Raw genomic sequence first — 27,309 nt, 5'->3', positions numbered from 1 at the left:
GGATTTTTTATGAGATGAAGCTGGACATTACAATTGGTAGAGAAAATTAAGCAGACCTGTTTCACCAAAACACTAAACAAAATCATGGCTTGGCACAGATGACCAAACCAGTGTTCGAAACTCCCATTGTTCTAGGCACATTTTGTGAGCAGTTTCTGAGCTCTGGGCGCAGTACTCCACCTAAAATTTCAGATTAAAACTACAAAGTGGAAGGAAAGGACCTTTTTCTGCCTCCCCACTTCTAGCTACTCTCTGAAGACTGGAGAAGAGACCCTGTTAATATTAGGGGGGTGGGCAGGGGAAGGACTAGACCATGTGAAAAATGAACATACTGTAATATTTTAGCTGCAGTTCATACATTTTCAACTTTCTATTCTTGTTATAAAAAAGTGTGCCTAGACAATCCGTTGTGCCCATAACCAAGGTTTAAGGTGCCATTTAGCTCCTAGCTTTCATATCTCAGTTTCTAACACTGGACCAAATATGTAGTTTCCCGGAACAAAGGCTATGACTATTGTTCTACTCCACAGTTCCGCTGCACCAAGCCACACTTTTACTTAGGTGTTGTGTCCAAACCCAGGCTTGTTGTTTGTCTTGCTCCAGACAATTAATGAAGAGTTTTGTTGTTGTTCATTATTGAACCTAACTTTTCCCCAGGCTTCTGCATGCCTCCTCTCCTGCAGGATGACCAAAATGAGATTGAAAGCTTTTGTGCAAACTGTTTTTATTATCAATGATGGCTTGTTTGAAAGCAAGGAGCTTCAGGTCATCATTTATGAAGCTGCCACACGCAAACAAAACATTGTTAATATTAAGCACACTAAGTTGCGAATAACCGAAATCTGAAGCACAAATCGCCAAACTTCTCATGGTTGCACAGGAGGGAGGACTGGAAATGGAACTGGGGAGTGCACAAAGCCAAGGTAAGGTGAATCTAAAAAGCAAATATTTATAAATACTCTGGCAAGAGAAAACTTGCCAGATGGTCATTATGGTGGTATATTCTGCCTTCAGAAAAAAGCATTAAGAAAATAAGCACACTTCTATCAGTTCGGTCCTGGTGATAATCATGAATTACCACAACCCAAATTGAAACATCCGCATCAGAAATATAAATAGGCAATTCAAATTCAGGACTACATTTAATAATATACTTATTTTAAATTCTAACAATATTGGGTTTAATTCAACCTAAGTTACTTGCACATACCTCTGAACGAAATAAACTAAGTTAGGTTGGGTGCAACCCATAGTCATTATAATGCTAAAACCAAGCTACAGTACTTTTTTATAGGAATTCTTAGTTTCAAATATTGAAATAAAACCCTGCAATACAGCTTTTGAAACTTATTTATATGAAATATTTAAAATGATTAAAATTAGGTTGCCTTTCCAAAAATGCTCTCGGCAACACACAACAGTAATAAACACAGTGGTGCCCCACTAGACGAATGCCTCGCTAGACGAAGACATTCGTCTAGCGGGAGGCTGCCCCGCAAGACGAAAAGGTCTGTGGGGCTGCCTCGCAAGACAATTTTTTCGGGTTTTTCCCCGTCTAGCGAAAACCGCGGTTTACATTGCCGCTTCGCTAGACGAAAAACCCGCTAGACGAAAATACTCGCAGAACGAATTATTTTCGTCTAGCGGGGCACCACTGTACAATTGTTCCAAGTAATCAAGTAAAATGGAGCAAATGTATAAAATATGGTCCTAATGTAACACACACATACTCCAAGGTGCAAGGGGGGGGGTTAACTCCAAAGTTGCACTTACATTAAAAAACTTGTGTCAACAAGAAACATTGTAAAATGCTAGCCACATAGTTTTGCCACAATATGGTAGGGCATATAATTGCTACAGGAAGGTGGAAGTGGTGCACAAAAACGTACAACTAAACCCCAAATGGAAGAAAATGGAAGAACTAAAAATCCCAGAGGGATAAGTAATTTCATGAGCTTTTCACATCCATTAAAATATGGGTAGGCAAACTAAGTCCCGGGGGCTGGATCCAGCCCAATCGCCTTCTAAATCTGGAATCAGCATGTTTTTACATGAGTAGAATGTGTCCTTTCATTTAAAATGCATCTCTGGGTTATTTGTGGGGCATAGGAATTCGTTCAAACCCCCCCCCCAATATAGTCCGCCCCCCATGAGCTTATAGCTGCAATTAAGTTTTACCGGTATATATATATAGTCCTCCCCCCTGACAAGGTCTGAGGGACAGTGGACCCCCCCCGCTGAAAAAAATTGCTGACCCCTGCATTAAAAAGGTCTGAAGCCAGTATTACATCTATTTCTTTTTGTGAAGGTGTGTAAAGCAGTTGTTGAGGTGAACCAAGGTTCAGCAGACCAGTTTGACAGTGACAATGTATTTTTTAAATATTGGGATTTGGCTCCTTTTAAGGTTTTAATTATACCACCACCACATTATACATTAGCTAGGTGTTCCCAGTCTCAACCTTCTTAATAAAAACATTACCTCAAGTACACTTCATTGTTGGTTGATACTTCAGCATAAAATCCAATTTATCTACCGCCTGCAGATTCACTTATACTTCTGATTCTGAGCATCTCAATGAGGCAACAGTCTCAGGAATTCCTAGTACTTTGCAAAATAGTTGAAATACATATTATGGCATCCAACTAAGGGTAAGCAAGAAATTCCCAGTTCAAATCTAATCTCACTTTACCCTGATCAGCCATCCATATTTCCACTCACCACTGGTTTCACTGGCAAAATTGTAAGAGAAAACAAAATTTCCTCTATACAGTGGTACCTTGGTTTACAACCATAATTGTTCCGGAGTTCTATTTGTAAGCCAAAACAGGTTGTAGCCCAAGGTGCGCTTTCGCCAATGGGGCCTAAAAAAAAAAAAAAAACTTGTTCGTAATAAAAAAAAAAGGGTTGTAATCCAAAAAAAAGTGCAAACCGGGACATACACTTCCTGGTTTACATGTTTGTAATCCAAAACGTATGCAAACCAAGGTACCACTGTAGCTTGAAGTTGGGATAACACCATAGTTGCTCAGAGTGCTAAGTGCAATGATAAGAGAAATTCCCACCTATATCTTCAAAAGAGAGCAAGGTTAGGACTAGCTGTTCAGGCAACCAAAGAATTGCAAACACTTCGGTTGTCTACTAGGCTTACTGTATTTAAGTCCAAGTCTCTCGCTACTTCCAAGGGATAATGTTGCAGTTGACCATTTGGCAAGCAGGTGTGGCCAAGGTGTTCAAAGCATCCCAGTTGTACTGTGCCGAAAACAAACCTAGTTGTCTTTCCTAAATTTGGAGCTGCAGATGAGAACATAATTCCCACAGAAGTGCAAGCTAAGTACTACAATCCTATGTACAGTACATCTGCCTTGAATTGTCTAGGTTACAAGGGTCAGTCAAAATGTGTACCTTTGTAATATTTGTGTACCACCATTTAGATCAAGTGATACAAATTATTTAGAAAGTAATAGCATTTTTGTATGCAACCTGCTGCGTACAGATTGAACTGAATTTTGCTCCATTCTTCCCAATCCCCTTCACCACAACAAAAACATATAGATATCAGAAAATGGTAATGTTGCATTATCAGCAACAACTGATTTTTTTGTTTTTACCCCCCCCCCCACTCCTGCTAAAAGACAATCACCTTGACCCACACAATGCCATTTTCATACGCCCATAAACAGCTGTCACTGAAACCCTCCTTACAAGGGCTCCACACCATCTTAAACTTTGGGTGGAACCTCCCAGTCTGTCCCTGGAGGGTAAACATGCTTATTTGGGAGTAACATACTGAAATCAGCAGTGGCTGAGACTTAACAGATATACAAGGAGGGCCTTGGTGCAGGGTTTCCCAAATTGTTTCAAGCTCTTTTTGGACTAAAATTCCCATCATCCCTAGCTACCAGGCCTAGTGGCTAGGAAAGATAGTAGTCCAAAAAACAGCTGCAGACCCAGGTTTGGGAAGCCCTGCTCAGTGTAACCAGCCTTTCTCAATCTTTGCTAGCCAGGTGTTGCTGGACTACAGCACCCATCATCCTAGGCTACCAGGACCAGTGGTCAGGGATAATGAGTTGTAGTCCAACAACATATAGGAGCCCAAAGTTGAGAAAGGCTGGTGTGAGCCTTAATTTAGGATTGTGGTACACAGTACCTTAACACACCCATACTTAACAAAAATCTATATCCCTCTTGACTGTTAAAGCAAAAAAAAAAAAAGCCAAGTGGTTTACAGAAAGGTTAAGGCAACAAGAAAGGCTTTAAAACACGCAAAGTCTTGTAAATCAAGAAATCTTTAATAAAAATACTTTAAAAAACACACACGCAAAAGTCACAATGCCAAACCAGAGTAAAATGACCTCGCATTTCTAACCCTCTTGGGTGGATAGGCTCGTCGAAAGGGGAATGCAGCAGGCGCCGGAAAAAGCGCCTGCTCGATCTCAAGTGGCAGGGAGTTCCAAAGTACTTCTTAACATGGGAAAGGGGCGTCGCCGGGGCTCCTGCGGCCCTTCCTAGCACTGCCCCCTTTCCTATCCCCCACCCCAAAAATAAAGGTTAGGGGGAGCCGTGGCGGTCCCTCCGCCGTCCCACAAGCGTCTTCCTCTCGGGCCGCAACGGAGGCCGGCGGCCAGCAGCCTTCGAGGCGGCTGGTCCCTGTTCCCTCCTTCCGGCCGGCTGCTGAGGCGAGAGCGTCCCCCCCCCCCAGGCCCGCAGCGAGGGAGGCGGAAGAGAGGTACCTTTCCCCTCACATCCCGCTCGCGGCCTACCTGCACGGCCTTTCCCCCTCGCCCTCCTCTCCGCCCCGCGGCCTCACCTTTGCGCAGCTCCCGCTCCCACACGGCGACGATGAGGGGCGAGTGCTTTCTGTGGTGGATGAGCCACAGGCTCAGGGTCTGCACGCTCTGCTGAGAGTTGCTCAGCTCCAGCAGCTTCCGCTCCAGCGCCGACTCCGAGAACGCCGACATCGCCTCGCCCGAAGATCTCCGGGGGGGAGGATGGGGAAACTGAAACCGAACCCACCGCCGGAGCAGGAACGATAAGCAGGCCGCCGCCGCCGCCCCTCCCGCCTTCCTCCTCCCCGCACGCGCAAAACGCCTCACCGAGACAAAATGGCGGCGGAGCAACCGCTACGCACGCGACGCCACAGCCGCAGGGCCACGCCCCCTCCGCGTGATGCCACAAAGCGCGGGAAGGACGGTTGCTGCGGGAGTGGGGGGGGAGGGGCGGCAGGTGTGTCACCTCAGAGGCTCCTCACCTGAGGGGGAGGCGGGTGCAGGCGGATGTATATATGGAGTTGCATGTGTATATATGTGGGGATATATATATATATATGCGTGTACACATGTATCCTTTATATTTGAAATTAGAAAGGGCGGCATCAGTGCCGGCAGGGCCGTCTTAGCCATAAAGCACTGCACAGGGCCTCTGAGGAAGGTATTGTTTGGGTAGGTGCCCGAAAGCAAGACGTCCACGGACGAGCCATCATAGAAGTCCACTCTGCCACACCATGTCATGTTCAATGGGCATCCTTTTGTACAAGGGAGTCCTTGGAGCACCCCGCAATCGCCTAACCTTGGCTCCCATAGGTTCAGGTCGGGGGTCACAAGCAAGAGACTTCTGCCAGGAGATAGAAGCAAGACAGCGGCCAGTAGGCCTGATCTTTATTGTTGCAACAAGACTTCCCGATGCTACAAAGACGAAGCAGCCGGGAGCCCCAGACAACGATTACATCTGTATTTTAACGTTCCCCAAAGTTCCCTATAATACAGGATGCATCATCAAGACATCATAGAGATGTCACAGAAAAAGATGTGGTCTCAGGTAGAACCTGAGATCCAGGCATGGCCCTGTCAATCAAGTATAGTCTTTCACACTTATTCCACCACAGTAGAAAGGAAAGCATTGACAGTTCCCTGGTCCCTGAGTCAAAAACAACCCTTTGTCTTGTCCCACTATGGGGCAGGTCGGCATTGTGACTGAGATAGTTATCTGCCTGACACACTTGGGGCAGGATGTCACTGGTCATGACTCCTTGGGGAAGGCCCTGCAGATGTGACTACATCCCAGGGATTATGGTGGGCTCACTCGCCCATCCTGTTATACCTCACTTTCCTGGGTCCTAAATGCCGTTGGAACTGAGAAGATGATACAAAGATGGATGAATTTCTAAAGTTTCCCCATTGAGTCAGTACATAGATACATTTATCAGTGAATTGCTACATTTGGTAATGTGCAGCAGAGGCTCTTTGTTTTGCCTCAGAGAGTTGAGGCAAGGATCGTGGTGGAGGAAGTCTCTCACCCCCACTTCCAGTTTCCCGGTAACACTATCTTACTGAGCAGTGTGAAGAGGGTTTAAACAACAACAACAAAAACTTCCTGGTATTTTCTAAAGACGAGTAAATTTGTAAATTACTTAAAAGATCACTGTAAACAGTGAAAATCTTTGGCAGGGATGTAATGACACTTGTAATGTGGAATTATTTATGATAATTATGGTTATTTAACAGACAGATAAGAGTAAAAGATGCAGCAAATTTAATTTTAAACATGGAACCCATGGAGGGAGGGAAGGAGGTCTGAAGGTTCAAAGAACCTTTACTGTAATGTTTGAAATGGTTATGTTAAAATGTATAAAATTATGAAAAAACCAATTACAAAAATTATAAAAAGGTTTTTTTTGGCTGATTAGGTTGATCTCTAAAGCCGCATTTTGACTTGCGATAGACCCTGCCTTGTCTTGGTTGTGTGACAGATGGTTTACGTAAGTCAGCTGGATGTATCCCCAGATTCCCAGCATCCCAAAGCCTTAAAATGCAAGAGTGATGTCACAGAGTGGGGCTTAGTGATGTCATGAGCTAGAACCTGGTTATGCCATGGAGTTGCCAACTGTTAGAAAAAGTATATTTCGTATGTGAGTTGAGCATGACCAAGCAGTGGAAGGGTGGCAGCAGAGATGATTCCTCTGAAAATTGGGAAAGAGGGGTTTTTTTTAGTCTTTTTTCTTTTTGGAGCAAACTGAAACCCTCTTGTGGATGCTGAGTGAAATGTTTTTTAAAGACTTTCCCCAGCTCCTTGCACTTTCCTCTCTAGAAAGTACAGTGGTACCTTGGTTCTCAAGTGCCTTGGTCCTCAAACGCCTTGGTACTCAAACGCCGAAACCCAGAAGTAAGTGTTTTGGTTTTTGAATTTTTTCGGAAGCCAAACGTCCAATGTGGCTGTCAGCTATTGTTTCCGGGGCACCTGCACCAATCAGAAGCTGCGCCTTGGTTTTTGAACATTTTGGAAGTCAAACGGACTTCCGGAACGTATTAAGTTTGGCGCTTTTGTTTTTGCTATTTATTTTTGTTTTTTGTTTTTAAGGCTTTTTCAGTTAATTTGTTTTTTGTGACTGTTGAACCCAGTTCAGCTACCGATTGATTGATTGTGTGACTGCGGAAATGGATAAAAGCCAAACAATGACTATCATCAGTGCAGGTAAGATTTTTTTTGATTTTTTTAATCATCTACAATACTGTATTTTTTATAGTGCAGTACATTGATTATTGCTTTCATTTTATGGATCAATGGTCTCAGTAAAATTCCTGTTAAATTGCTGTTTTAGGTGTTGTTTTAAAAGTCTGGAATGAATTAATATGTTTTGCATTAGTACTTTCTATGGGAAAGCACGCCTTGGTTTTGGAATGCTTTGGTTTTGGAACGGACTTCCAGAACGGATTAAGTTTGAGAACCAAGGTACCACTGTAAGTAACAGTATGATTACTCCACAGATACTATGCATTGCTAATTTTTATAACTGTTGGTGCTGCTTATACAAATTACATGGGCAATAGTTACTGCAGCAAAAATAGCATAACAGATTGTGCCAGGATGGAATCTGAATTATCTTAAGGGTGTGGAATAGCCTCAGCAGTGATCTGTGGTGTGGTAAAGCATCAGTGGCACATCTTGCCTCAGGCATCAAAAGGTATTGGGCCGGCCCTAAGCTAAGTTATGCTCCTTGCATGATTGAAAACCCTGAGAGGTCATTGTTCTCAATTATATGGGGAATCACCATGGATATACAAAGCTCCTCACTGCAGAAGTTCACTAATCACACAAAAGGCTAGCAGGAGCCCTGCTCTACCCATGGCTCCTCTTCTAGTGAGAATGCTTGAAGAGGGTTTACACAGGTAGGGGGATTTGGCGGCATATGGGCCTGGATGGTAAGAATATGGTGTTGAAAAGTACCAAGGGAGCCTGGAACCAGGGGTGTAGCTAGGGGGGCGGTCCGCCCCGGGTTCCATAATAGAGGGGGTGACAAATTATCAAGGAACAATTTTTTTGTATGCCTGCTCCGAAGGTCTTATCTTACTATACTAGGGATTAAATGGCTATATATGAAATTTCATGCATATCGGTTAATATCTTGACCTTTCTCCAACAAAATAGCTGTTCACTTGGCTGTTTTCCTATGTCATGAAGGCTGAAATTTCAGTTCAGAGAACACTTACTGTTCCCAACCCTAACCCTGTGGAAAGCCATCTAATTAGACTTTGAGATGTTTTAGGAGGTAATTTAATTATTGTTTAAATTATTTTAATTTAATTATTGTTTATACCAATGTTATGTACCGTATTTTTCGGTCCATAAGACACTCCGGACCATGAGACGCACCTCATTTTTAAAGGGGGAAAACCAGGAAAAAAATTTTTTTCTGGTTTTCCTCCTCTAAAAGACTGGGAGGGGGAGCGAAGGAGGCTCACCCCTTCTCCCTGGCTCCCTTTAAAAAAGAGCAGGGATAAGCCACTCTGAAGGGGCCCACGCACCCCTTCAGAGGGCTAGGCTAGGCTAATCCCCACTTGCTTTGAAGGGAGCTGGGGATGAGGGGTGAGCGTTCACCCCTGTCCCCAGCTCCCTTCAAAGCAAGTGGGATGAGTACATCCCCGCTGCTTTATCCACCACCCCGCACCCCGCTGCCGATCCCCAAAGCCTGCTTTTGGGACCGGCGCACAGGGCGGGGGTGGACAAAGCAGTGGGGATGCTGCTTTCTCCACCTGCACCCTGCCGCCGATCCCAAAAACAGCAGCATCCCCGCTGCTTTCTCCACCACCCCGCACACGGCACCAATTGGTGGCAGGGAGGTGGAGGAGAAAATAGCGGGGATGCTGCTTTCTCCACCACTCCGCGCCCTGCCGGTGATCCCAAAAGCCTGCTTTTGGGGTTGGCGGGTGACGTGGAGGATGCAGCAACATCTCGGCTGCCACCCCCACCTCCCGCCAAACGTGGCGGGGGGCAGGCAGCGGGAGCGAAGCCTTCGCTCCATAAGACACACTAACATTTTCCCTTCCTTTTTAGGAAGGAAAAAGTATGTCTTATGGAGCGAAAAATACAGTATCTGATGTTAGCCACCCTGAGCCCGACTTTGGCTGGGGAGGGTGGGATATAAATAAAAGTTTATTATTATTAACTTGTTGTTATTCCTTTGTAAGAAAATATGAAATAACGTAAAACCATTTTTGCGGGGGGGTCAATGGGGGGGTTGACAAGAAATTTTCCGCACTAGGTACCACCTGACCTTCCCATGCCGGGGGGGGGGGTGTGACAATTTTTTTTGCCCCCGGGTAACAATTTACCTAGCTACGCCCCTGCCTGGAACTGTAGCTGTTTTTTGGTTTTTCACATTTTGAATAAGGACAGAAATCTGGGACAATGGTGTCGTTATAGTTACAGACAGCAGAGGTCACTATTAGCATTAGATAGAATTAATAACAGGTTTTAATTCACTTTTCTCAGCACCCTGATGCAGTCAGATTCAGAGAAACCTGAGAGGGTACAACAGGTTTTTTGTGTAGTTTTAAAAAAAAAGGTGGTGCCAATACCTTCAGGCGCTTCTTACTCCAGGAAGAGCAACGTTTTCTCACTCAGAAGTTCCCACAAAAGGCATTAGAATGGTCAACAGCCCTTCATGAGAGTCTAGAGCAGGGGTTGGCAAGGTTTACTGGTCATGGAATAGATCACTCCCATGGAGATCATCTGTGGGCTGGACTGGCGCAGCGCGACGCCAGAAATCGTGTCTGCGCATGCCCAGAAGTGATTTTTGGCATCTGGACATGCGCAGATGCGATTTCAGATATCTGCGCATGCGTTTTCTGGCGCCGCCCAGCGAGTCCCCGCAGCACTCTGTGCCGGTTTAGCGCAGCACACGGGGGATTCGCCGAGCGGGCGGCTTGGTTCAGGGGTGGCTCGTGGGCTGGTAAAACAGTCTTCGTGGGCCACAGCCGGCCCATGGGCCACACATTGCCGACCCCTGGTCTAGAGACTTGGGGATTGGTATACCAGATCTGAGAGCCCTCTTCAGACTTTGTCATCAAAATACAGTGGGGCTTCAGGGATTTGTGTCCAGCCATATCCCCACACCGGGCAATTCTTCCGGACTCTTTATGTGATTACATTGAACTTTTGCTGCAGGAGGTCTTTTGTGTATTCATGGATGCTCCCCTATTTTTTTATTATTCTTTAAAAAAAAGTTTTAAAGGTGAATGAGCAAGAGATTGTGAAAATAAAGCACATATCAGTAAAAAGAACAAAGACTCGGGTCACTGTTTGTACAAGTATGAATATGAAAAGGATGTATGGTGGGTAGGAGCAAGTTAATGGAGTCTAACAGAAGATTAGAGTCAGGCTTCATGTTAAGGAATCTCTCCAGAAGGATTCCTGATATCCTGGCGGATGCAAATACCATCAACAGAAGAGTTAATAAAAGACAATAAAAGAGGGGGGGGTATTCATCTATCAGCAAGTTAGTTAGTTCTTAGTGCTATAGTCTTCTAGCTTAGAAAAGAGTTTAAGGATGAGATAATTATGCTTTTATAGATAGTTTATTATTGTTTTATTATGTAATTTTAATAATACTTAATGTTTATATAGTGCCTTAGAGCACCCAAAGGGACCACATACACATCATCTCTGTAACAGCCTGTTGAACTTCAGGCACTCGACAAAGACCTTTCCTTTTCATCAGGCAAAAATCAAGCCCAAAAATCAAACTAAACCCCAACAACACTCCCAGCTGTGATACGGTAAAACCAGCTTTTCTCAATCTTGGGTTCCCAGATGTTGGTGGCCTACAACTCCTATCATCCATAGCCAGCAGGGGCAGCACTCAGGAATGATGGGAGTGGTTGTCCAGTAACATCTGGGAACCCAAGGTTGAGAGAAGCTGCCATAGATTGTAGCATAAGGGAAAAGTCCCTGTGGCAGGAGATTTAGTTACTCTGTCCCCCTTCATGCGTGTCAGATGCCATATTTCGTTGCACAGGAGATTTACCTCTTTCTCCTTGATGTCACAGCACCACAAACCTTCTCAAAGTCATTTGTTTTCCAGGCAGTTGTAACAGATGGATGGAAAATAGAGGATCTAAAAAGACCTTAATATTGTAAGCAGAGAATTCTGCAGAGTGAGATGGCAGTTTTCCACCCTAACATTAAAAAAAGTTCATGAAGGTCTTATCCGCTGAAGGGAAATTTGGCTGAAAGTTGGGAGCATTTGCATTGTATCAATGGAAAAAAATGTGCATGCTCCCCAGAATTACCTGTCTGTACAACATGTCACTAGACTGTAAATTTCTTGAAGTCGCCAGGTGCCAAGATCCATATCCATAGAATGCACATAGAGTACTATCAAAGAACAGCATGTTCTGTTTTGCTTTCCTCACCGGGTTACTATTTTGTCAGTTTTTCCTGCCTTATTGTTCTCACATGGAGATGCTCAACTTTTTCTGGGTGTTACAAGCTTCTCAGGCTTTATTCATGGATGTTATTCTCCTAGGCTCTTTGCTGTAAAGGAAAAGCTCATAATCCACATGAAACAACTGAGTCCCATTGATATCAATGCAAAAAGATTTAGCACAGTCCTAAGCAAGTTTACTTAGTAGTACGGCCCACTGTGTTCAATAGACTTACAACCAAGGTAAGCTGTTGCAACTAAATCAAGCCTGGTCACTTTCAAGAATTTCAATAAGAATTAGTCACAACAAATGTTGGCTGGATTGGATCCAAAATAAATAATAAATTTGGCAAGCCTTTGCTATGTTCTTGTTTTACCTTAATATAAAATGAGATTTTTTAAATGCAACCTGTATTTGTTTTTGATTATGATGTTTTTGAAACCTATCCTGGGATGACTTGGTGAAGCTTACAGGTGCACCAGCTGAGTCACACCTTGCCTTACTCCTGCAAGACAATGACTCCTATACAACCTTGCAGGTGGCAAGGTTTCTAAACTGTCATATCTCAAAAAAGGCGCTGTGGCCAACTACACGACCACTAATACTTTTGTTTTCTGCTCCCTGGTTGCAATTTTAAAACTTGTATTTGTGCTGTGGTTTGTTTCCCTATGACTCCAGGGTCTATGGTTTGCTGTAACTTTATGTCATATATTCCATTTTTATGTTTTTATGGGCTTATAGCCGCAATAAATTTGATTTGATTTGACTTGGTGAAGGGCAGGCTGTGATAAATATGTGAAATAAAGCTGCATACGGGTACAATCCTGTGCCAAAGGACAGAATCCCAGAAAGAGCAGAGGTAAAGGCATGCAGCTCATGCACCAGGAGGCAAAGCCCATAAGTAAAGGGGTGCAGCCTATAGAAACCACCCAATTTATCTTAAAATAGCAACAAACTCATACATGATACCTGACCAACATAGATCATGTTTATTCTGTCAAGACTGCAGAAGTGAATAATCCAAGAAGGTGTACCTAGCTGCAGATTACATGTATAAATCATATATAGGCAGCATATTACTCAGGAATAAAGTACTTAGAACACATTTACTCATTTTACAGATAGAAATCCTACAGTATTTAATGTAATTATTAATAATGCTTAATAGCAGAAAGTTTAGCAAACTACAATGTGTGAAATGTCCAGGACTTTTTTTCAGCTGAAACTCAGGTCCAGCACCTCTCAGGTGGGTGCCATTGCCATTATAAGAGAACAAGGGAGGTGTTCACGGTGGGTTGCGGCACCTCTTTTTTTTTTTTTTTTTAAAAAGCACTACAAATGCCAGTGCGCAAGACCAAACCTTGTGTCCCTGGTGGGCCTGCATCATATCCAAAGAGCCCTTTAAAACTCTTTGAAACATTATTTAAACAAGAAACATCTCCTGTGCACATGTAAATGGCATCTGCTGCATTTTGCAAGAAAGACATTTTAAAAGACCCATAAAAGAGAAAGAGACCTTTTATTGGGAAATCGGACTGCATGAAGGAAACAATTCTCCAGAACTGGATAACCCAGACAGCAGTTAACAACCATTTCCCAGCTCCAGGGAAACTCACAAATTAATCTGTGCAGTCCATGAGTCACATGACTGACACATTGCTGAGAGTTTTGTGGCTTAATCCTGGGACCCCGTAGAGGAGGATGGGATCGCAGTGATAATTTATTAAATGGACATGAATGAAGAGAAACTCTTAACAGAAGCTGGAATGGTGAAATTGCACTATTAATGCTTGCCTTCAGTGTTCAGATTTTCTTGGTAATAGAGCTATTGAGTGCAATCCAGCTGAATTTAGGCATGTTTAAGTCCTTTTGATTTCAGCTGGAGAAAAAGTACATGCTTTAGACTACAATCCTAGGCAAACTTACTTTTTCAATTTATACACCGCCCTATACCTGGAGGTCTCAACTAGACCCGTTGCTCATAGCAGAGTCTCATTAGACATGAAATTATGCATACAATTAGCAAATTCTCAATTCCGTTTTTAAGTAAATAGCAGCTGCAGGGCCTACCCTCAACTTGCACATAGTGAGGATGAAAAAAGCCAGAGTTTAGTGTGGAGGGGGAAGCAGCGGTGTGACCTAGAAGTAAAGCAGCAAGCAGAGAGAGAGAGAGAGGGAGAGAGAGAGAGAGAGAGACCAGACCTCTGCTGGAATCCCAAACTGTTGATAAGGGAGAAGCAAGACCCTTTTGGGATGTTAATGCTGTGAACCCCTCCATTGTAGGCCCATGTTGTTTATATGTGCAAATAAACCATATATCATAAAGACACCAAAGTCTCTGCTGTGCCTTATTCCCAAAAGTAAGCATGAACCCTGGGTAAGCACCTGGAACCCTGGAGTATTGCACCACTCGGAGTTTGGGGTGGCTTGCAGCGGTATTTAAATTAATGGCTTTAATAAAAGTTGTATATTATTTTTAACTGGTATTTATTATACATTTTCATCATGGTCTCCAGATCCACCAGAAAGCACGCCACAGACTACCACTTTCAGTTTTAGAAATACTGCCCCAGACTTAGTGTGTATTTATAAATGGTTTTCATTTTGTAATAGAAATCGAAGAATAGCTTGCCCCTTCAGCACCAGGGCAAGGAACTGCAGCAGAAAATTCAAAGGGTCTTTTGTCACTGTGCAAGTTTCTCTCCATGCTCACATATAGGTTTACTGGATGTAGCCTCAGGAGGACAACCGCAGCACATGAATTTTCATTCCAAAGTATTTCAACCATCTTACTTGAGACAACCTATGCAGAATAAGCAAACCAGCATATTGGTATAACACAGTAATGTTTAAACAAGCAGCTAGTTTTATTGAGAGGAAAACACACAGTAACTAACTTCAGTCCCCTTGATTTCTACAGGTGTACTAAGTCTGGATTTGCCCCTAATAATGTGCAACATGCTGATTCTATCTGTAAAATAGCTATGAAGAACAGTCATAAGCACGTTTTTGCAAATGGATGCCCAGAAGCTTTCTGACTGGCTGTGTGAACAGAAGTCACTATTGTAGTTGATTTGTTTTAAGTTATTAGGTTACCAAAGGGCCAAAGCAATTTGCCATGAAATTAGGATAAATCATAAGGTTGACTCAGCAACTTGCTTTTAGATAGTGGCAATAGTGCCATTCTCAAAATGCTTATTCTAGAGTTACAGTAGTCTTACTATCATTGTAGAGGAAATGGTAAGAAGATCATGACCACAAGGTCTTTGGTAAAGAGTATTCAAATAATAATGTCTATAAAAAGCATCTGTATTCCAGATGTTCTTGCAGCTTTTTACTCTTGTATTAATTGTAGGTAGTTATTTTCCTTTCCTGTCCGTCTGCCCCCAGATCTGAGATGGGGGACGGGGGAGTGAAATTTCAAAGGCTCAGGTTTGAGAATTAATGTATGTCCTTTTGCTACAAATTCTCACATTAGATATATCATGTACCCATCTGAGAAGTTGTAGTAACGAAGGGATAAACCCAGCAATAAAATAATGTGTGTCTAACCTACTGTATTTTTCCATCTATAAGACGCCCCCTATTTTTGGAGACCCAGATTCAAGAAAATGGGAGGAGATATATCTGTGTATAAGACGCCCCTCCCCCAAAATTGTTGACATGATTTTTAGGGGGGAACCTAGTCTTATACATGGAAAAATATGGTACCTTTCTTTTGGGGGCTTTGAGGAAAGCAGAAAAATAATTTGACAGCAGGGCTTTCTAATAAAATGTAGAGTCATGAACACTGGCCAATAAATATTATTCCCAAGACCCCTTCACTGGAAAAAAATAGACCAGTTGGTTAAAGTTGATATTGGAAGATATAAATTGCAATGACAGTGCACTAATTGTTGGAACTGTCTAAATGAAGACCCTGCAGCATATAAATGCAGTTAATAAATACAATAAAACGATGACAGTGAATAGATGTTTAAATTTTCCTGGTTTACTGAATAAAAAATATGACAATTGTACAATATAATATGAAAATAGATAAAATAAGCTTCATAAATACCCCAGCTTGGGGATGTAAGGATGTGCTTACTTTCAAATGCTTAACCATCACTGCCCTCCCATGTACTCAGACATAAGCTCCATTGGTTTTAATTAAATTTACTGCCAAATCAATATGTTTAGGATACTAGCTTTAATATGAAAGTGGAGCATTTATTTTCCTTTGTTGAATCTTGGAGGCCTTCATTTAACTGCAGGCCAAATTCCATTGATTTCTGTTGGGTTCTGGTTTAAAGATCACTGGGGGGGGGAACCCCTGCTTCACTTTCTCATCTGTCAAATATATACCATGTATCAGAGAAGTGATCTAATGCTATTCTGCTTCTTTATTGCTGCCTCCAGCTATTTACTTTCACTAAATCTCTTTTGTTCACCATGTATTTAATCAGTGGCATAATAATAAAAATTCCAATGAGCAAGATACCTACTGCATTATTAGGCCTCTTGAAATTCCCTTAGTTATGCTCCGTTCAAGTTTATTCAAGTGATAAAATTAGAGGTCATTGTGACTGTTAAAAGCATTCTCTACTTCAGTATAATGTTTACTGTTGTTCATGTATTTACTATTTTAGTTCAAATATTAGACAAGCAAGAAGGTTTCCATATGTACCTTGGATAGTGCTCCCTTATAAAAACAGAAGGGGAGATGCAATCTCTTCCTTCAGACAGCAGTGTTTGCAAGAATTGATACAGGTTCCCATGTGTGAAGAAGCAACAGAATTCCCAGAATTTTTTGTGATCAAATTTGCTCTGTGCCGAAGTGTTCCTCTTTGTCAGAATGCTTATTTATTTGTGACTTATTTTATTATGACTTCAACCTTATTATAGTCAATGGCCTAGAAATTATATGAAACAATATATCTCCTTGAAACTAAGGAGAAAAATGTAACCAAAAAAATAAACAGTTGAACCAAAATGATAAATATTGCCAAATTTGTGTGGTATCAAACTAAGTTCTGCTCAGAGTAGATCCACTGAAATGAACGAACCTAACTTAGTCATGCCACTAATTTCAGTGGGTCTAGAGTACAATTTATGTTGAATAATCATTTAATATAAGGGCTTCAATACCATTGTGCACATATTTGCCATTCATTATTGTATTCTTGTCTTTGGGCATCTTTAATATTGATGTCTTGCTTTAATCTGTTCATGGTTTTGTCTACTTAAACCACTGCCTGACTCTGGTTTTGTTTCAGTTAACTCTACAAAACATCCTTGATTGAAATGTTTCCAGAATAAAGATGGATGTAGCTGATAATGTGACAAGTATGGTCATGGTAAGAAACATCTGGATTTACAATCAGGTAGCAATGATTACACTCTTTTTCTAATTGTTTAAATTATCTCACCATGAACACTTCCCCCCAACAATGGGAGGAAATCATTTTGTATTTATGTAAAATATGTAGAAAGTCCATTTTATGACAACTGCACTAAATTATAGCTAATCAATTCAGTGAGATTTAGAAAAAATCCCATGTTTGGACTGCCAGCAATTGCTGTACTGCCCCTAAGAGTAATACTGTTTTTTGCACAAACAAAATGTCAAAATAACATTCAAAATGTGTGACCATTTCTTTTTTCTTTCTGAGTTGCCTTTTATAGGAATTCATCATAAGTTTACCACTTTTGATTTTATTTTCTAAGTTCTTCCATTAAAAAACACATTAGGATCCAATCAGATTCAAATGCTTCCAATTATTGAAACCTTTGATTTACTGCAAATATTTAAATATGCTCTGGAACATTTTCACAAACATAGACAACGCAAGCAAAATAATGGCTTAGATTTTTATGAATATTCCAGCCAAATATGATCAATAACTTTGCTGTTAGTATGTTACCAGAAAATTTGCAGCCATTTTCTCACTCCAGTTCATGAAAATGGTCAGATTGGTCTCCCTTCATTTCTTTCATTAATTTCTCACCAGAGGAACCTAGAACTCCGCTCCCCACGTAAACCAACCTGGACCGCCTCTTCCACTTGCTTGGTGCGTTCATTAGATATCTTTAGGTGCTAGGCGAAAACATTTCTCTATAACCAGCTTTTAACATTCTATTGCCTTTTAAATGTGTTAAATGGGGGTGAGTTATTGGTTTGTTTTGGATTTGTTGGGATGAAAGGCAGTATACAAATTTAATTGATTAATTAATAATAACAATAGACCACTTTCTGTTCCCTTTCTTCCTGGAGAGATATATTATCCTGAACCTTCTTAAGATTCCAGATTTTCTTTCTTTAGAAATCATTTCACTGGCTCTCTCCATGTTTTAAAGAAGCTTGTTATCTTTGTGAGTAGGATGTTGTAATCCTATATGTTTAACATTTATAGATATATTCATTCCAAAGTGTGTACTAAGGATGCACAGTTCACTTATGTATCCCTCCCAGGGATTTTCAGAATGTTTTAATTGTTTTCTGCTTGTTTGTTTTTAAAATTGAAAAAGTGCCATTCCAGCAAAATAGTTCCCTGCATGCCTTAACAACAGCAGAAGAGAATGCTTTTTATGTATGTGCATATTAAAATGTGTTTTAATTTTCAAATTTTTGTGATTAGGTGACATGATTGTGCCTAGAATTTACTTCTTCACTGTAATTAAATGACACATTGGCTATCATTCCATGTTGGGCTTAGAACAGAAAAACAAATAGCAGTCCTAAAGTGACATAAAGTGAAGGAGGTTTGGCCTAATCTTAACAGGAGTGATACAGATTGTCCATAGTGATATAGCTGGCACTGTAGAAATATAAATTGTTGTGGTCATAGTTTAGGTTCTTAGATTGACAGCTGAGCTCTTTTTATATACATTTTTTTTCTTTTGTGGTAATGAAGATAAGACATGTTATTTTCCAGTGCATATTATTTCTGTGTCAGTATTCTGCATTTGGCATGCTTTTTCAGTTCAGCTTCACTATCTAAAGATGAACATGATTCAGTCTGAGTGTACCTGTACTGATTCAGAGACATTAAGCGCACATATCATATCTTTACCTCCAAGTCATCTTGTTGTCGATACAAAACCATACAACCAGAAAGGGAAAACTAGCTTCCCAGTGCTTCTTGGGGGGAAATTGGCTTAGGTGAACTAAGGGTGAAGTGGTCCCAATAAGTTATTTCAAGAAGCACTGGAGGAATTTTCCCTTGACCAAGTACATACAGTGGAACTAACTTCTGAGGAAACATTCAGGGGAATCCAAGGCTGTTTTGAATCAAAGGCTGTGACTGGAGAGGTAATGTTGTGAACCCCTCCATCATAGGCTCAGGCTGTATATATGTGTAAATAAAACTGTGCCTCATTTCTGGAAGGAAACACAAACCTCTGGAATGTCACAGCGCTTGGAGATAGGGGTGGCATGCAACAAGAGGATGAAACAATTGTTCTGAATGGAAAAAAGCATTCTTTACTTCTTAACCATATTGGTGATATTCACAAGAGAAATGGCAAGCTTATGGAGGTTTGCTGAGGGTAGCTGGTGCCTTCAGATGACACAGAACAGCTGCACTTCTTGGCCTTATGTCTGCCTGCTGTTCTAATTGGGAAAGACTCTAATAAAACTCAGAAGGAAAGATATTTTCCCTATAAAGGTATAGTTCGAATTTTGGCACAAAAAAGCAACAACTTTCTGCTATTGACCCAGCTGGAAAGAGTGAATAAATTCATCAATCCACAGTATATAATACGGTACATTTAGCTCCAAACTAAAAGAGAGAGCCTATTGCTGACTAAATAGCATAGCTATTTCTGAACTATGCACTCTTAATTGAGAGCAAGTTCCACTGAATACCGGCTTGTGTAATAAATGGAAAAAATAATAATGTGTACATTGGTGGGTTTGCAGTTTGTGTATCCTTTTTTGTTACATTTCAGCTTTTGTGTGTGGCTCCACAATTATTATTATTATTATTATTATATTATTATTATATTATTATTTTATTATTATTATTATTCCACAGATTTCCCCCCTTTCACCTTCCCTCTGCATCCCACCCCATGCTTCTCAGTACTATGGAGCCAGCTCAGGGGACACCCACTGCTGTCCCTTCGCTGGAATACCCATTCTGCAGCCAGTGAACAATGAAGGCTGCAGTTCTAAGTACATTTCCTTGGGAGGAAGATCTGCTGAAAGCAATGGGACTTTATTCTGAGTAAACATTAGAACAAGCTGTTCTGTTGGTCTTGGCCACTGATCGTCAACACATATATAATTACAGTGCATTTAAAAATTAAGGTGCTGTGGTGGAGGCAAATATTCTATGCCACTGGATCAGGGTGGCCCAGCGCAGGATTGATCCCCTCCTTGTTGCAGAGCCAGCAGATGAGCAGTGAAATAATCACAAGAGAGGAAGCTAAGAAACATGGCTGAAAGGCATGGGTGACACCCCAGAATTATCACCGTTGCCCAGATACTATAGCCCTACTCCAGAGTACTGACTTGCTGGTCCAGGGGCGAAGACCTTTCCAGTGTGAAGAGCTGTTGGCCTACAGGGCATGCTGAGTGGAGAACAGAGTCAAATGTGGGTCAGTTGGCATTTAGTTTGCTATGGCTTATAGCAGGGTGGATTTGGCACCCTGAGTGAGGACAAAACTTGGCAACCCCCAAATCTTTCTTATTTTCACAATAATTCCTTTTGGAACAGAGTTAAAGGAAAGTCTTACTTTCCGGTCTGCGCATACTCTCAAATGCATTATTTTGTGCCCCCTCGGCTCAGTACCCTATGTGGGGGAACCATTCACACTACCCTAAATCTAGTGCTACTTATAGCCTGTATGTTCCAAGAGCAGAACAAGACAGCCTGTTTACTTCAGTGCTAGTTACAGGTAGGTAGCCGTGTTGGTCTGCCATAGTCAAAACAAAATAAAAAACAATTCCTTCCAGTAGCACCTTAGAGACCAACTAAGTTTGTTCTTGGTATGAGCTTTCGTGTGCATGCACACTTCTTCAGATCTTAGTTGGTCTCTAAGGTGCTACTGGAAGGAATTTTTATTTTACTTCAGTGCTGACACTGATCAGGGCAATGGATAACTGAGTCATCACAAGGTTTACAAAAATGCCTTATGGCTTTTCCTGTCCCAAGCTGGGATCAGTACTAAAACCTCATGCAGCAAATTCCTTGAGGGTGCTGGTACTTTACAAACGAAGGTGAGGTATGTGTGTGTGTGTGTGTGTGTAGGATTCCAGACCCTCTATCATGGGACAATGAAATGTGACAACTCAAGGCAGACTAGCTCATAGCCCACCTTTAGAAAACAGACCAGATACCTTTGCCCCCTATGGGAGGAATCATTCCTGAAGCATGGAAACAGATCTCCGCATCAGTGCCACTCCAAGGGGAAAGAGTGACTCAGCACAGTTAACAAGCAGAAATAGCTAAACAAAGTGAAGCAAGCGGGAATGCTATCCAAGCAGTTTGGCAGCACAAGGTTGGAAGGAGGTGGAAGCCCTGAGAGCAAAGGATGAAGATCATTTTCAAATCTTCATCTCTGCTACCCCTTCTCTTCCTCTCTGCTCACTGCCACTCGGGCACCCTCTCCCCCCCCCCGACTGTGACTGAACTTCCATTCTCATGACTCCAATAGTATGGACTATCAACACAGATGTGATGAAAACAATCACACATCAGCAGTGGAGAGAATGAAATCTCAACAGGAAGGGACGCCAAGGGTCATCTAGTCCAACCCCCTGCGATGCAGGAGTCTCAGCTAAATCATACAAGACAGATGGCCCTCCAACCTCTTCTTAAAAACCTGCAAGGAAAGAAAGTTCACCATCTCTTGTGAGAATCTCAACCACTGTTCAACAGCTCTTACTGCCAAAAAGTTCTTCCTGGTGTTTAGTCCAAACTTTCTTCTTTCTGTTCCAGTGTTCAGCTTCATGAGTTTTAGTGTTATGAAAGAGGGACAAAAACCTTTCTCTATTCACTTTCTCCATGCCGTGCATAATTCTATAAACTTTTGTCATAATGCCTCTTCCTCACCTTTTCTCTGCACCAAGAAGTCCCAAACACTGCAGTTTCTTCATAGGGGAATCCCCCCAGCTCCTTGATTATTTTGGTGGCCCGTTTCTGAACCTTTTCCAACTCGACAATATCCTTTTTGAGGTGTGGCAGCCAGATCTGTACACATCCCTCCAAAGTTGTCGCACCATAGATTTGTATAATGAGATTATGATACTGGCAGTTTTATTTTCAATTCCTTTCCTAACAGTCCCTAGCATGGAATTTACCTTTTTCATGGCCATCACCCACTGGGTCAACATCTTCCTACTGTGACCCCAGGGTCTCGCTCCTCCACCCCACTGTCAGCACAAGAGAACGGCTGTAAATGGATTCTCCCAAATATTGCCACAGACTCTAGCCTGCTGCAATTGGATGAATGGAAGCAGCAGATTCCACCCAGTCTGCAGGTCATACGTTTCCCAACCTTGTTGTTGTTGTTCAGTTGCCTGACTCTTCATGACCCCATGGACCAGAGCACGCCAGGCACGCCTATCCTTCACTGCCTCTCGCAGTTTGGCCAAACTCATGTTAGTAGCTTCAAGAACACTGTCCAACCATCTCATCCTCTGTTGTCCCCTTCTCCTTGTGCCCTCCATCTTTCCCAACATCAGGGTCTTTTCCAGGGAGTCTTCTCTTCTCATGAGGTGGCCAAAGTACTGGAACTTCAACTTCAGGATCTGTCCTTCCAGTGAGCACTCAGGGCTGATTTCTTTAAGAATGGATAGGTTTGATCTTCTTGCAGTCCATGGGACTCTCAAGAGTCTCCGTTTCCCAACCTAGGAGTAGTCAAAGGGAAGCAAAGGACACTGTGGTGCTGCCCAAAAATTGTGAGGATGGTGCATGCTTTGTTCTGGAATTTGATCATGAAAGGTTTTTGACTGAGTGGAAAAAATAGAGCGTAAAATGTCTGCCTCCAGTGTTTATCAATACCAGTACTATATCCCAGGCATGAAAGGAGTGGGAAACACTAATATGGAGGTGAGGAACGCAATCACCCTTGATTTCTGCAATTACAGAATGGAATATCAATTTTGAAAAGACAGACAAGCAAAGACAAAAGATCATTGCACAGACAGAAGCTTGGATCAATTCTTTCTTTCTCCAGATAGGACCACCTGTTGTTCTGACATCACTGTTGGATGAAGGAGCCATTTCTTGTCCAGCTAAAAGTAAACACATTTGTTACCATCTGCCAAGAAGCAGAGGTAAAGAAAGACTGGAAGGGGAGAAAAGGGGAGGGGAGTTGAAGGGAATCAGGTTTAAATAAGGGGAAGAACTTTGGGTTATCCTTGTTTTGCATTGATTTTGGAATTGGAATGGATTTGGGCAAGAGCATGTGACCAAGTGGGTTTCAGTGATTGGCCATCCTTACACATCTGATGTCAGGGGAAGGGGTATATATTTATGGGGTGTTCCTGTTATTTATCAGCCAACAGTGAACTAGCCAGCTATTTTGTATTGGCTATCTCATCCTGGAAAGAAGTCAAGACCTTATTCAACACAGCTACTGAAAGCAGAATGAAAATGACACCACACAAATTGATGTTTAAATTGAACTTTTCCCTGCAGGTTCCTCCACATCTGTCTCCAGCTCCTCCTCTGCCCCACTCTCCTGTTTATCCCCACTGGGCTCACACACACCTCTTGCACACAAACACAGCATTCTATTTTTCATTTTTGAAGGAGAGGCAGAGGCAAGAGTGGGCTGGTGCTGTCTCCATCTGCTTGTCCAGAACCATTTCAGATTTGAGGGGGGAGGATTTTGCCTCAGCTTCCCCCCCCCCAAGAGATAAGGGATGGGTCAGCCTGGTCCTTCCCACCTGGAAGTTGAATATAACAAGCCAGTGATTGGACAACATTTAGAGGGGCAAATCTATACTCGATTAAAAAGCATGTAAACTGCTCTCGGAAACCCAATGAATTTTAATTTTACCTTCTGAAAAAGTTTACCTTCTGAAAATGTCAGGTAATGCTATAAAATGTTAGGTATTGCTATAATTATTATTTTTTAGTTTCTCTGCATAAAATAGCTTACTAAGCATGAAACATTATTTTAAAGTGAACTGGCTGTGCGTGGCTGTGTATTTTCCTAGAGCTCCAAAATAACCTTGAGCTTAATCACCCAAGAGTTTCTCAATACCTTTCATACTAAACACACAGATCAGTTTTTTTTGAAAGCATATATTTTGGGTTAAGGGATCTTCCATTCTACCCTCAGCGGAATTGCCATCTACACAATGAATATTTATATAAAGAAGAAAGAAAAAGAAAGAAAGAAAGATGGTTAATCACTAGTTTCAGATTTGGGTAAATTGTTTCTCCAGAGTTGTTCTAGATCATGGGTAGGCAAACTAAGGCCTGCGGGCTGGATCAGGCCCAATTGCCTTCTGGATCTGGCCCACGGATGGTCCGGGAATCGCTGAATGGATCGCCAGCACGCACATTCTTTCCCTCTCCCTCCCTCAGCTGTGGTGGCGCCTCCTCCCTCCCTCCTGGCTTCTCCCCACCCAGCCTAGAGGAGGAAGGGGGCTGGGCTTTGTTGGTGCCAGCAGCAGCGCTCGAGCAGCCGCCATTTTAAGCAGCCCCTTTCCGGAGCCCTTTTGCGCGCCGCTCATTGTCCCTCCGCCGCCGCTGTCCCTCCGCTCGCAAGAAACAGGTAAGCAGCCACCAGGACTCGTGGTGCTCTTGCATCATTCCCTCCCCCCCCAATAATATTCTGGCACCCCACAAGGTCTGAGGGACAGTGGACCGCCCTCTGCTGAAAAAGTTTGCTGACCCCTGTTCTAGACACATGAAATTTATATTGTAGATGAAACAGACACATTACCTACAAATCACAGTACAGCTGTCTTGAAAAAAATAACTTTATGAGGTCAGTAATTTTTCGCAATTTTATGTGTGTGGGGGGAAATCAGTCACTGAAAAGATATGCAGGGTCTCTAACCATCTTTTTTTTTTTTGCTACCCCATTGCCAAGATTATAGAATTCCCTCTTTACACATATGAAGGCAGGAGCAACACGGCCTAAAGGGTCACAGGGGAGTCTGAGTTCTCTAAAAGTTAATGTTCATAATTTTGTTCAACTTTTTTCACTGGTACCTTTTGGGTGATTTGCGTATGTAGATTATTAAGTTTTCAAAGCATTGCTTCATTTTAAGGTGGCCAATTTAAGATCGGAGGAGAGTTCATAGCATCAATGGAATGTGTTCTTCATGTGTGGGACCAAAAGGGACATGGCATTGACCTCACATCTGTCTTTTGCTTCGTGATCACCTGCTTCCATCCCTATCTCTGCTACGGCAAGTTCCAGCATTCCAAACTTGTGAGCAGTTTGCAAAGTCTTGGCAAGAAATAAAATAAATGTAGTGAAAGCAATGTTGGATAGAGACACCATTAGCCTAGCCTAGCATTTGATGGAGTCTGGACTTTAGAAGTGAGCTCTGAAATGACAGCATAAATTTCTCTCCTTGTTATATTTAAGGTTCTGCATAGACTCACTTTCCACTTTTTTCTTTCAAAACCCAGTCTCTCACTGCCTGTGACCTCCAACTGTAGCATCCTAAGGCATCTGAGGGTCTCCTGCTCTGCTCATTTTCACTTGCCGCCCCTTATGCCTGGAACTGCTCTTCTCAACACGTAAGTGCCAGCCTTTCCTGTGACTCAACACCCAAGTCTTCAACCAAAGCAAAGTCTGAGTGTATGTGCTTCTGTTAATTCCCTATTTAGCCTCACATCTCCCTCTGTTGTCTTCCCCATCTAAATTTAGACTGTATGTTCCTTGGAGCAGGTTTTTTGTAGTGCAGAAACTCTGCAGAGATAATCTTCACACATTCGTGCATTTCATGTCCCTGCTAAACATTTGACAATTTGAAGCTGAATTGTGTGAACTGACTGAATTGAAAGTATTCCTTGAAATAGTCTGGGGAATTACAAAATTCCACCTTGCATGTGGTCCCTGGTGCTCATTTACACATGAAAGCAACCAAGCGGTAAGCATGACTAAGTGAAAAGGGTCTGTTAATGTAATCTCCAGTTACTACTGTTAACATTTGTCTATGGCTTGGGTTTGGAAGGGGCATGTTTCAGTCTGTTATACTAGTTCTGCGAGGACACGGAGAATTGTGAAGGGGATTCAGAAAGAAAGTGCTCCTGCCAAGGGTGAAAAAGATTCTGAGAGGCAAAGGGATCAGCTTGGGAACATGGAGGTGAACATCATGTGCAAATGCTGTTGATGAAGTGGGTTGTGTTAACAAACTCTCTTGGTTTCTGCTCTTGCCTAAATTCCGCAAGAGAAGATCACATAACACCGCCCTGTGATCTTCGGATGAAGGGTGGTATACATATTTAATAAATAACAACAAAAAACTACAACTCCCATCATCCCTCACCATTGGTCATGCTAGCTGGGGCAACCCTACCTGGAAGACCAGAGGTTCCACACCCATTTTAGATACATTTCCATCACTAGGCCATAATAATCCTTCAGAAGGACAGTGAATTTCAAAAGTTAAAGTGCATTAGGGGAAATGCTAAAATGGGAAAGAGAAACTGTGATTTCAACTGCATTTGCAAGGTACGTAGTTACCAGAGGAGGCGGCCACCACTCTAGTGCACAGCTGTTTAATGCATTAATCTGTAGACATAGTTATTCTCTGGCTGGAGTCCACAGGCTTCCCTAAGACCAAAAAATGAGCTCTGACTGGGTTTTTCGAGTAAGTAAAATCTATGCATGTGTTGTCAGTGCACATCTGGAATTTAGAACTGCTAATGGATCTGCTGTGAAAGAAGAGAAGGGAGAAGTGTCTAGCCAACCAACTCATATGTTAAAAAGCATTACTACATTGCTGGCAGACAGCCCTTTGCTCTCTTAACTTTGCACCAGTAAAATTGGAATGCTAAAACAGTCAGATAGGAGCTCAGTGTATATGCCTTGAGGTCTACTGGAATGCAGATTTTCCACCCCCACCCACAAAAGAGTATTCAAATAGCAAGCTACTGTTTTTTTGGGGGGGGTGGCAAAAAATCATCTGCTAACTTATTGTATCTTTTATTATCATATCAAACACTGTGATCAAACACATTAAGTCCCTGGGCTAAATCTGGTAGCCTAACCACTCAGTTGGTAACCCAGAAGCAATGGGGTATGAAGGGAGCAGTGGTTGTGGTTCTAGTATTTGCCACGTCTAGTTTGGGAAATAGTATTGGGTGCCTGGTTTGAACTCTTCCCCCCCCTCCTCAAACTATCTCTCTAACAGAACAAGGTACTAACTGAGACACAAAATTCTTGAATAAGCATTGTTCTGGAGTAGCCAAAAAGCCTGCTGCTGGAGAGCCAGTGTGGTGTAGTGGTTAAGAGCGGTAGACTCGTAATCTGGTGAACCGGGTTCGCTTCCCCACTCCTCCACATGTAGCTGCTGGACCTTGGGCTAGTCACACTTCTCTGAAGTCTCTCAGCCCCACTCACTTCAGAGTGTTTGTTGTGGGGGAGGAAGGGAAAGGAGATTATTAGCTGCTTTGAGACTCCTTAAGGTAGTGATAAAGCGGGATC

The 27,309-nt window shown here is 42.3% G+C and overlaps 1 protein-coding gene across 3 annotated transcripts in view; it reads right to left on the bottom strand.

The window, feature by feature from the left end:
- RPRD1A (regulation of nuclear pre-mRNA domain containing 1A) overlaps nucleotides 1-4,987 on the bottom strand; it is a 35,596-nt gene extending 30,609 nt beyond the window's left edge. For all 3 annotated transcript variants that reach the window (XM_033169370.1, XM_033169371.1, XM_033169372.1), the window contains exon 1: nucleotides 4,809-4,987. In XM_033169370.1, the coding sequence (XP_033025261.1) occupies nucleotides 4,809-4,959 (151 nt within the window). In that variant the 5' untranslated portion in view covers nucleotides 4,960-4,987. The remainder of the gene's footprint in view (nucleotides 1-4,808) is intronic.
- Nucleotides 4,988-27,309: the final 22,322 nt, after the last annotated feature.

This window comes from Lacerta agilis, chromosome 14 (genome assembly GCF_009819535.1).
Source record: "Lacerta agilis isolate rLacAgi1 chromosome 14, rLacAgi1.pri, whole genome shotgun sequence".
In the NCBI taxonomy this organism is placed as follows: Eukaryota; Metazoa; Chordata; class Lepidosauria; order Squamata; family Lacertidae; genus Lacerta; species Lacerta agilis.
The sequence above is the reverse complement of the archived record's forward strand: the minus strand, read 5'-3'. Positions and strand labels throughout refer to the sequence as shown.